We start from the raw sequence: 12,698 nt of genomic DNA on the forward strand, positions 1-12,698 counted from the left end.
ATAAATAGCTCAATGGCTATTGCTGCCATGATGATTATTGAAACAGGGATCTCAATCAGCTGATGGAAGTTTACTCGGCTGGGAATTTCCTTAAGAATTTGATGATGCGGCCGACTGCCATGCTTGATATTTTGTGTTTGCTGTGATCACGAAGGTTGTAGGCCTCATTTACATATAAACATAATTACTTAATAAATTACTACATTCAAACATTGAGGTAATGAAGTTTTTTTTTGTATTATAACTCTTGAATCACACCTGAAAAACAGGTGTTTTGCGACCACAAAGATGCACACCTTCTAGAACATCTCAATTTGTGTGACTTGAGTTAAATGAAAGTAAGAACTTGCTATACTTTTGTCTTTCATGTGCAAGTTGAATGTAAAGATATAATGTATCGTCGGACTAATTAGCAAACCTCGTAACTCCCTGACGACAAATTTTACAAGAGAAGCAAAAAACTGAATAACTTTTTTGTTTGTACTAAATATGTGTTTAATTCATCACATAAAAGTTAAAACACCCCCTGACGTTTGTCAACAAACTCTGTGTCAGTTTTTAATTATTAAACCTTTTTTTAATGGAGTTACGAGGTTTTACAATCATAAATTCTAACTAAATATGGAGATACGAGGTTTGATAAGATATAAATCTTCTTATTGGCGTAAACTTAATATTGATATTAGAACAATTTTGAGATGAATAGTTATAGCACAAAATTTATTCGTGTATTATAAAAAAAGTATCTCTAACAATACAAGGGTTATTTCCGATATTGAACAGTAAGGACAGTATACAATACACAACAGCAATATTGTATAGTACATAAAATCAACATTGACTATGAATTCGTTTGAAAGAACATCAAGATAAAACTAGCTTTTAAATACTGATAACTGAGGCAATAAATATTACTCCAACAAATTGTAAAAAAAAAATTACCCCTCAGAAAATCAATGCTTCAGTTTTGAAAAGGAAGGCTATCATAAAATAAGTGATAGTCTGACTCCATAGTTGTATTCAGGGACTGCAAATGGTCGTATTTAGTTTTCTTTATCTTCAGCCTCTCAGTGTACAGTGCTGGCAAACGATTAAATGGCTTATCAGTAATGTTCTTTTTGAGAATAGGCAAGTTCTTCCACTCTTCTGTGAAACCCAACTTGTAGGAAATAACCCCATCTGGAGTGTTCTTCAAGGCTCTGATGTCGGTAACACATGGATCCCCAGTTATTCTGCTGGTCTGATAGAGCTATACACTTGAGCATGATCAAATTTAAAAAAAAAAAACTGTGAGTCAAATAATGAACTTCATATGGACGTGGATTTCTGTGTGCTTCCCTGCAAGTTGCAATGTAGTCAGCTGGAACATTAATCTTCTTGATTTTCAGCTTTTTTTTTTTTTTCGAGTGCATGGAGTCTGCCTCCATTTGTGTGTGTCCGACCTCCAGAAACTTTTTCTTTATCGTTACACACTTTGTCACCGATATCTGTAAGAGTGCATTGGCGAGAGTCACATTTCTGTTCTGGTAGCAGCAACCATCACTATACAGAATCAATTTGTCGGCATCGTTCCTCAAAGGTAGTTGCGACAAGATGAAGTTGCAAATTATTGTAGCAAACTCATTTGAACCAAGGCCCCTCTCAGTCTCGTTCCACAGATAACAGAAGCCATCTTTGGCTTTCAAATTGAAAACAGTAAAAGAAAACAATGAAAGTGCCAATATCGTAAAGAATGTATGATGTTCTACAAGGAGTACTCATGAGATCCATGCCGAAATCATTCATGGCTCTTGACATTCTGAAATGAAGAATGGATAGCTAAATCGTATAAAATAGTTTAGACATTACCTCCAAAAACATTTGATATTATGGCCTGTATTACAAAAGTTTGAAAAGTATAATTTATTGCAATAAGTGTTTTGTATGCATAAATAACCGATGGACAATAGTTAAAGTGTGAGATAATAATAAAATGTACCTGCTCCATACATACAAACACTATCGAAACAATTAGAATAATTTTTTAAAAACAATTAATAGACAGTCCAACAATAACACTGTGTTTGTTTACTAACAAAATGGAGTTACGAGGTATGCTAATATGCAGAAAATCGACAGCTGGAGATAAGAGGTTTTCTGAAAATAGGATTGTAGCCCATAGGGATTGTTTATTGTTATGATCTTTGGAATGGTAATAGAACACATAACTGAGTATATAGTAGTACCAAAAACCAATTTTTGACAAAAAGTGGAGTTACGAGGTTTGCTAATTAGACCGACGGTATTTAACAATTTAATAATAGCCTATGGTCAAAATAAAACAATAAATAGGTTACACTGTTTGTTAAAATAACTCTGTTACATTTTTACAGTTATTTTTACTAATACGATATAAGAAACCTTTAAACCTATTTTACAATATTTTTTATGTTGCTAACCTAAAATAATCAATCCTTTTCACTATATTTTTAGGTTAGTTAACCTAACTTAATCAACCATTAACTTGGTATTATCATTTTTCCAGTATAACTACCCTAAAATAGAAACTCCAGAGCTGTTAATAGTGAAGTCGTACCGCCGGAGGCCATCCGAGCCTGGTCTCAGCCCGCCAGTATTGGCTCCCGCTGGTGGAACTCACCCCTATCAAACCCAACCCAGGTCAAGCGCGGAGCTGTGACGCAAGTACTCCCAGTGTTACAGTTTTGCCACAAAACTCCACCTAGCGTGAAAAACCATCAATTAATCGTTTAACGTACTCGTAAAACAATCCCATTTAATCAACACGTAATTCTAAAAGTGCGTCGTAGCACACGAGTGCAAGCCCCCTCAAGACACTGTAATTAACGAACACCCTTAAGTTTCATCACGGCCCAAGGGCTTAAATTAAGTGTAAGGTAAAGTGCTGAATCAACATCCAGAACAAACCACAAACATAAACAGAACCAGTGGTTTTTAACATTTAATTGCGAGTCATTCCTTTGACTCATTTTTTCAAATAATAAAGTTTCAATGTTAGCAATTAAAACTTTAATCAATTTTTAGAAATAAAATTATCACCTGATTAATTAATCACACAAGGGTCATGTACACTTAATGAGTAAGTTATCAAATATGAAACCGAATAATGGGGTAATCTCTTTCTTGACTCGTGGCTTGGCGCGCGGCGGAACTGATGCCCTTCCCCCCCAACCCAAGCGCGCCAGCCCCTTTCGATAGATCTGATCAGCTCGCCGCCCGGGGCTAAAGTTTTCGTTCCGTGGGGAGCCTTCAACTTGCAATTCTCTGATTCTTTGTAACGCCCCTCGTGCTACAAAATTATATTATTTTAATTTAATAAAAAAAATCGTAGGAAATAGCTAAGCAAAAATATAATTAAAGGACAAGTATTACCAGAGGTGGCACGAGGTGGTGAACAAGACAATTTGATACTCCCTGCACACAAGCAACTTGGAAGCTAGAGGATCGTTTAAATAGATATAGGTTAATAAAAAATAAATAAATCACTACATAAGTAGATTGGTCTACAGGTTTCCTGGTTTATGAAAAAAAAATTAAATCTGTTTGCCATTTGTTTTGCTTTATTTAAGTTTCACAATGAAGGGTATTAACAAGATATTAAAGTTATTAAAAGGGGGCCTGCCCGATATTATTAAAACAAGTCATACTATACTTTTAACAACAGATCAATCACCGAACAAAAATTGAAGTATCCTGCCTGACATATCATAGCATGCTAGATTCGTCCACTTTTTACAGTGATTATCGTTTCATTCAAACATTTTCACATATTCTTGTTGTTTAAGTTCCTTTTGTCACTGCTCGCGGGTGTTCATTAAGATATGTTCGTTCGTTGGTTGTAAGGGAGAAGTTATATTTTAAATATCACCTGGGGCTTCAAAGTTGGATGTCTGGCCGGGATAAAGCTCTTCTTAAAGAGACTCGAAGCTCGAGGTCCTGGACAACATGTTGGGAGCAATTTCGGCGCCCAAATGTTGGATCTTGTCTGGAACACAAATCAAATTCAGAAGAATTAGACCTGCTTCCAGACAGTCAAACACAGTTGGCACGAAAAGGCCAAAAAATGGGAATGTGGGGAGGAAAAGAGACCGAAGTACTCACCAAACAGGGTGTAGCTAATGGACTCACGAATAGTCTTGCGCAGAACTCCAGAAGGCGCAGACCAAGAATAGCGCGGAGGATGTGAAAGAAACCATGATTTAGGAAAATAAAAAATAGTACAATTTAAACTAAGACATAACTTGTTGCCTAATGACAACGACTGACAGGCTACTGCTACATTTGGAAAATGGGATCACATCCCTTAACACTGCTGACTACATTCCTTATTCGAAAGAGTTCGTCGTTGCCGCGAAAAAGCCTCTCAACAGAGGGGACGCAGAGATGACGCGGTAAGTAGCCGAAGTCTAAGTGCTGCAATGGCGGACAATGCTCCTAATTAAAACGGCGCTCGGCCCTAGGGAAAAGAGGGGGAAGGTTCGGCCCTAGCCGAGAACTTCCGGAGGTGACCGAGGTGGGCGTTACAACAACACATCAGTTGATGCGCCGAAGGACGACCACCGCGCTCTCTACCGACGGGCACAGAAAGGAACATACGAGGGTTATTTTTTTTTCAACCTCCGATCGGCTGTAATAAAAAAACGGGAATGAATTGGGAAATTATTTTAATGTCAAAAGAAATGTACATCTTTACTCTATTTTCCCACATAATCACCGTGCAGATTGAGGCATTTCTCGTACCGATGCACCAGCTTTCCGATACCCTCTGCATAAAATGATGCCTCCTGCCTATTCAGCCACGTTTTAACAGTGCTCTGCAGTTCATCATTGGTGTTGAAGCGTCGTCCTCCAAGCTACTTTTCAATGGATGACTCCACGCAGCTCGCATTTCGCCGTACAGTTTATCGTTGCAGCCATGTTGACATTCCCATAACCAAGCTTCAACTGAGGTGTGAGTTGGCCGCTCCACATGGTTGGTGGAAGGGGGTAAACACTACGAGATGTGTCAATTCGTGTACGAGCGATTTGGGTATCGATTAATGGGCATGCCATGGAGAAATGAAACTGTAATCACACTGCAGGGCACTGTTAAAACGTGGCTGAATAGGCAGGATGCATCATTTTATGCAGAGGGTATTGAAAAGCTGGTGCATCGGTACGACAAATGCCTCAATCTGCACGGTGATTATGGGGAAAAATAGAGTAAAGATGTACGTTTCTTTTGACATTAAAATAATTTCCCAATTCATTCCCTTTTTTTTATTACAGCCGATCGGAGGTTGAAAAAAAAATAACCCTCGTACAATTGACTTTCACTGGAAGTGAGTGGAAAGCATAGGGCCTTATGGCGCAGCTGGTGCTGCTCTCTTGAGGCCTAAAGGGGAAGGAAAGAAGGAGGTTAGCAAATCCGCCACTAGGTGTCACGGGCATTAGCTCCACTCGCGGGCGACAAGTGCAGAAGTAACTGTTTCTGCCACTAGATGTCGTGGGTGGTCCATATCTGAACATATTTTTTTTCTGTGGAAAATCGTCCTTGAAGTAGGCCACTGCCTGGCGAGTTCACGTCAGGGCAATGATCCTAGGCCAAATTCTGAGAACCTAGGGGGGGGGGGGGAGCTGGGGTGTGAGGGTGGACAAAAATGCAACAAGGCTGGGAAAGAATTTCCATGGGATACTCGTTCGTGCCGATACTCGCTGGCTTCAGCAGGCCTCTAAGAAATAGAGATTGCAAGCCAGAAGCTGCTCTATGCAAATTTAGTCATGTGAGGATTTAATATTACAAACCCTGTATGTGACGGCAAGTGGGAGAAATATCACCCACGCTGCTAACGTCTTCATTAGACTTGCAAAAGATCAGATTGGTCCCTGAGAAAAGGTGCCTCTGGACACTGCCGCAAAGTTTAACTAAGTAGAGTACACCAGCCTAACAAAGTGTAAATACCCTTTTGTAACCAATAAATATGAAAAACAAGATTACCAAAAATAATTTAAAATTATAATAATTTTTTTTTAAAAATGTGCCGAAATACCTAATTTCTGGCACATCTTCACACTGGTAATTATTGTCATATCTCAAACCTTCTTTAACATCAACTCCCCACGCGACCCCGGGTCAGTTTTTACGGTGCAGGGATTAACCCAGCCGTCGTAAATTTTTGCCTTAAGGCCTCAGGCCACAGGTCTGCCTTAAGGACAGCCATTATCCGAACCTGGCCGGCTCCAGGAGACAGAGCTTTAGTTAATGCAGCCAAGCAAACGTCTGCCGGCCTCAACAATATCCCCTCGGGATTAATTTAATGTGAATAATTCGCACATGCGGATTAGGCTTACCGCCTGTTATCTTTAATATACAGATGTGGCCGACTCCAAGTAACCACTAGACCTCCCCTATGATGATCTGCCCTAGGGAGAGATATTTGTAACACAATAAAGAGTATAGTGTCGTGTAATTCTCGTGTATCCATTTCTGTCCAAAAACCTAATCAAGTCTAGTGCCGTGTACAATTCATGTTTGTCAATAAATACGTGTAACCCACTTTCTTGAGTGCAAATGAGTGTTTCTGTTGCGTAGTTAAGTACCCATCTATGCTGAATAGGGAGTGCCATCATGTTTCATTAGCAGCTAGATTACACTATTAAAACCAAGCCACCGAGACTAGGGAAGCATGCTGGGGCCGATCGAGCCACACAAATAGTTAGACACACAAGCTAGCCTGGCGCCCTCCCGGAAAATCAAACCATAATCTACAACCAGCCCCTTAGACTCGCCGCGGTATTCGAGCACGAGACCCCGGTTGACGGCATTTGGCGCCTCTGTGTGTAGAAAAACAACAGAGTTAAATTCAAAGAAAAAAAAGGACAGCAAAACATCCGACCAAAAACGGACAAAAAAAGTCAGAATTTTTTTAATAATTTTCACGCAATTTCCAACCTTAAGAGACTACATGGAAACTAAACTGCCATTTTGGACACACAAAAATTCAGATGGGCTGGCGCGACGAGTGTGGCAGACAAAGGATCCCGCTCCCCCTTTCCCAGCGCTCGACATTCCAGCAGAGCGCGCGACGCGGGCGAGCGACGTCACGACCCAGCACCCCTTTCACCCACGGCCGTTATCGCTCTCCTCTTTGTGCGGCTGTCCGGGCAAGCCCCTCTACCCAACAGCCTGGATCGGCGCGCACAGCCACGCTACTGCCAGTTATCACTCTCTCCTTCTTGTGCGACTGTCCGGGCAACCAACCCGCGGATCAGCCTAGCCACACGACACATCAGCCAAGACTGCTGTTCACATCGCCACGACCAACAACACGACAGTGTTTTCATAAAAACCTCAGGGAATATGCGCACATTGTAGACAACCCCCGACAACGGACCTGTTGACCGGGTCACTGCCATGGCTGAGTACCTGCCAGTGCCCGCCACCGAGCAACACGCCACAACAAACAATACAACCAAGTCACAATCAATGGGACCTGGACTGGGACCGAATATGGAAAGGGAAGATAGAAACAGATTTCACAAGGCCACTGCAACACACACCTTCGATGCCAGTAACCGAAACCAAACCGAACCCATACTTCGGATTCACACCACACCAAACCACCACACAGCCAGGCGTATGTGAAGGCATGGCACTACGACCCACCACGTGCACAGGGTTGATACGAACCACCACGCATGTGTTAAAGTTACCGGAGTTCAGCGGAGCTCCGCACGAACACCCCCGTGCCTACATCCACCAATGCGAGGCGCGACTCAAACGGAGCGGAATACCCGTCGACGAATAGCCCGAGCGAACCAGCGAGCAACTGCGAGGGAACACCCTAGCCTGGTGGCGCTTATGGGGGCACTTCGACATGGAGTGGCCAGAATTCGCCGATGCCTTTAACCAATGGTTCAACGCTGGGTCAACCATGGTACAATGCACCTCGCAGTTCTATAGCAACCCCCAATGGGAAGCGGAACCAGCTGAACGCAGGTATCATAGCAACGAGCAAGAGTGCCTGGCGGTAATCTGGGCGATAAAGAAATACCGGCTGCACCTCCAAGGCCACGTATTCACGCTATGTACCGAAAATCGCTGCCTGACATGGTTACATATGATGCAGAGACGTAAGGGGAAACAGATCCAGCGGGCCTTAATGCTCCAGTATTTCCACTTCATGGTCGAGCACATGCCAGGGCAAGAAAACCAGCTGCCCGATGCCCTGTCACGACAACTGAGCGACTAGCACGAAGTTGTGTACATGAAGGAATGGGAGGACATGTTGCCACTTGGACCCAACGCCGAACCCCACCATCCAATGGCAACCTGTTCGTGAATAACCACTGACGCCGACCAAACCGACCCACCACCTAACACAGTGACCAACGTAGACCAGCGAGTCATGACGGGCCAACGACAGTCTCTGGAGATGACACGATGACGACTCTAAGCGGAGGACGAGCAACAGATGGCATGGCAAACCTGGGACGCCCGGGACATGTACTGAGCACCTGGAGAGGCAGAGTCATGGAAGACGTACGTCCCTCCCAAAGCACGCTGAGGCCGTCTTGCGGTTCTGCCACGACCACAACCTGGTGGGACACCCCGGTACAGACCAGACGTGACGGAGAACAGCAACAGCACCCACGACAACCAACCCATGCCTCCCAAACCATCGCTCTCGACCTAATGGGACCCTACCCCCGATCCACCAGAGGATAAAGATTCCTCCTAGTGGTGACCTACATGTTAACGTGGTGGCTGGAGGCCTACCCATGCAGCAATGCGAGAGCCACCACCATCATTCACCTCATGACCCGAGAATTCCTGCATTGGTGGGGCTATCCACAATCGGCTTTGACCGATAACGGCAGCCAATTCATCAGCAAGCAATGGAAGGACTGGTGCACTCGAATGAGAATACAACACCACACCACACCAGCTTACCACCCCAGAGCCAACCCCACCGAGCGCAGGAATCAGGATCTGAAGATTCAGTTCCGCCTTCGACTAGGCCATGACCACACACAATGGGAACAACACATCGCCGACGCCCTGTTCTGCACACATCGTTGCGTGAACGCAGCGACCGGCCAAACACCAGCCGAGATGGTGCAGGGGAGCAACCTGCCACTCCCAGGCGAGTGGGCCACGCACGGAACACCACCACCCGACCAAGGTGTGGGAGACCGCGACCAGTGCAGGTCCACGATGCACGAGGACGCACGACGATGACAGACAATCTACTCCCAGGGAATCACACATAAGACGATGTGGGAACCACCCCCGGTCCGAGCAGGAGACTAAGTGTACGCCCGTGTCCACCCGCTATCAGTAGCACCCAGGAACTACTGCGCAGGGCTGGCCCCTGGCTGGAGCGGGCCGTACAAGGGGCAAAGCGCCACGACTCGCCACGGAACGTGGTGGAAAATTCTCAGAATAACCCGACCACGACGAGACACCCGACCCAGATGAGATGCCCGACCTCGTTCACCTGGTCGCAGAGAAGCCCGAACCAGCCACGAGGGCCAACGACCCAAACAACCAACCACAGACACCAGGGGAGGACATAAACGACCAGGCGACACCAAGAGACCCACGACGAGACGACTCTAACGTAGCCACGACATCACAACAACTAAGACAAGAGACCCATCATGGCCACCTAACCATCACTGACGTATCACAAGAAGAGATGGAACACCAACCAGAGGACACGCCAGCCATCATAGAAGAGCCTGACGACATAACACCGGGCACCTCCGAACATAAGTTACAACTCTACACATCGGACCACAAATTACGGATGTGTCTCATGAGAAAACGTAACCACAGCCAGATGGTGCAACGCCCATCGTGGAGGAAGCCGACGAAGAGACGGACGAGGCGCCAGGTATCCCCGAGCGTAGTAGACAGCCCTACTCAAACGGGTCGCCTGTCAACCACGACGCAAACACTCCACACACACCAATAACAGAGGACCGACAATCTGCAATTACAACCACACCCACGCCACACGAACGACGAGCGGCACCCACCAAACCACCACAACTCAGCACGACAAGACCAGTGAGAGACAGGTGACGCCCGGGGAACCTGGTCGAGTATGATCTCGGGATACCTCAGAAAGCCCAGCGTGGCAACCGGGACTCCAAAACAACGACGGAGGAGAATCGACCCCTGGTGACCGCAAACTACCAACTGCGACCGCCAAGAGCGCCACCAGCGAGGACATGTCGCGAAAACTATGGCACCACCACCACGAACAACACCACGACACCATCGCCCCGCCTCCCGGCACAGCTGCCACCTGAGCACGAGACCCAGGCTGATGGCAATAGTGAATAACTACATTTTTTATTGCAATGCACGTATGGGGTCGTTCATTAATCACGTGATGATTTTTAACACATTTTAACCCCCCCTCCCCCCTAGTGATTTGTGGTGAGGTTTTAGGGCCACCCCCCCCCCCCCCCCACCACAATATTCACGTGTATTTTTTTGGTAAAAAATATTTTTAAAAATTTCAGAAATTTATCTTTAAATATAGGTTTAATCTAATTTCATTCTGGAAAATTAAGCACAGCATGTTTATTCGGTGCCAAAATCACAGTCTTACTGGCGACTGGCAAGCCGAGCCGGGTGGTTCATGTTGCGGCGGGTGGGGATATTGTTGCCTGGCTACGGCGAGTCAAGGTCACGCGTCGCTTTTCGGTTTAGTAGAAATCGAGCGAAAAAATAAATACACGTGATATCTCTCTACACCCCTCCTCCCCCCTTGTGATATTTCGTGATTTTTCCCGACAAAACTGCTCTTTGTAATTTTTTTGTGGAAATGTCACTTTGATTCAGTTTAATAAAAATATAATATTTAACTACAAAGCAAAAAAAATCAACATTAAGTAAAGAAAATTGATGTTTAGATGTTAAACAATATGTTTTAATGAATCTTTTAGTGTATGCTATGCAGGAAGGACTTTTTAGTTTTTAAAACCCTTTTATTATAACAATTTTCAGATGTAATAAATCGTCTCATCAAAAATTGTTCAGAAAATTAAAAAAAAAAATAGTTTTTGTGTACTTTTGTATCCCTTGCGGTAATAAATGCTTAAAACGAAATTTGTTTTCAACAAAAGTTTAACATAATATATAATTGTTTTAAATAATTAAAATGGATTTGATAGTGTACAGAGTACGAAAGTTATATACTTTTATTATCCAACTCCTGATTTTTCTTCTATTCCTTGAAGTAATGGTTCAACTTATCAAAAATTGTTTCAGAAGAAAGTTTTACTAAGTATTTGAAGATTTACAATAAATTGTTACAGATTTAATACTGAAGGAAATTATAAATTTATGTTCACGCCTTAGTTATGTTTTTTTTATAATGTTGGTGTCTATTTTTTATTGGTACAGACTATTCTGTGGCATGCTGGTCAGTTGAAAACATGGCGGCGCGTGTGCGCGTGTGTAGAAGTTGGTAACCGGATATTCGTGAACAATCCGGATATGTTACGTTTTGTGTTTGCGACCGGGAAATTGAACAATTCGTTGCCGCATTCGTCCGTGTTAGTTCCAAAGACCTCGCGTTTGACGAGACGTAATGTTGAACCATTGTGTGTGTAAATTAAAAAATATATAAAAAATAGAATTCGCGAGTGACCTACTACATGAAACATAAAGCTTCATCTTCTTGGTAATATATAATATATATATTTTTTAGAGAACTATAAAACATTCACGTTAAAAGTGCTACAACTAACCAACCAATATGGCGACCACAAGCAAAAACATGCAGTATCTAATGTTCAACCATGTCATGGCGAAGGTAAACGAAGCGAGAGGTTTATATGATGCAGCGATTCAAGATGACACGAAGTGGGATGATTTCATGCTGATTTACGAAGAAATCGCTGAAGTTAAAACTGAACTGTTTTCAAATATTTTAATAATGTGTGCTAGTCCTCCCGAAGGAACATCGGTTGATGCGTTAAAACAACAATTTACCTCGTATGAGGCTGTATTTCGGCAACTTCGCAAGGCCTATCAATGTCTTCAAACGAAAGCAACGGTAAATAGTACAGCTCCAAACATGTGCAACGGCCACATTACTACTCCAGCTACATTGCCGAGTATCCCAATACCTACCTTCGCGGGCGATCGGGTAGAGTGGCCAACATTTGCAGAATTATTTGTGTCAATTATTAACCAGACACCAGGTCTTAGCCCAATACAAAAGTTACACTATCTGTTGGGCTGTCTCAGGGGTGAACCTCGTGACATGGTCAGTGGTCTTAGTTTTACTAATGAATCTTTTGACACAGCATGGACCTTCTTGGACAAAAGGTATCGAAGTGTGCGCATCGTTGTCACCACTTATGTTCAATGTTTGTTACATTTGCCCACTGTTCACTCAAGTTCGCCCGAGTCATTGTTAAAATTTGTTAGTGCAGTCAATGAGTCATTAAATGCTCTGAGTGCACACAAGTTTCCAGTAAGCCAGTGGAGTTTTCTGTTGTTAAATATTTTGTTGGAAAAGTTGGATACTTCTACTAGACAATCCTTTGAAATGACCTTGGACAAGGACATACCTACCCATGAATAACTGTTGAGGTTCCTTGAAAAGAAAGCCCAAGCTACAGTCAACGTTAACCTTGTCACAACATCTCACTCCCAACCTGGGTTCTCCAAGTCT

The 12,698-nt window shown here is 43.5% G+C and overlaps 1 protein-coding gene across 1 annotated transcript; it reads left to right on the plus strand.

The window, feature by feature from the left end:
* Nucleotides 1-8,749: 8,749 nt before the first annotated feature.
* On the plus strand, nt 8,750-9,238 carry LOC134528952 (uncharacterized protein K02A2.6-like). Its single transcript, XM_063362619.1, has one exon. The coding sequence runs from the start codon at nt 8,750-8,752 to the stop codon at nt 9,236-9,238; it is 489 nt and encodes a 162-aa protein (XP_063218689.1).
* The last annotated feature ends 3,460 nt before the right edge of the window (nt 9,239-12,698 follow it).

Source organism: Bacillus rossius, chromosome 2 (genome assembly GCF_032445375.1).
Source record: "Bacillus rossius redtenbacheri isolate Brsri chromosome 2, Brsri_v3, whole genome shotgun sequence".
NCBI lineage: Eukaryota > Metazoa > Arthropoda > Insecta > Phasmatodea > Bacillidae > Bacillus > Bacillus rossius.

Bases quoted from the DNA above. Each gene is read 5' to 3' on its own strand.
- LOC134528952 (XM_063362619.1), top strand. From the start codon at position 8,750: ATGTTAACGTGGTGGCTGGAGGCCTACCCATGCAGCAATGCGAGAGCC.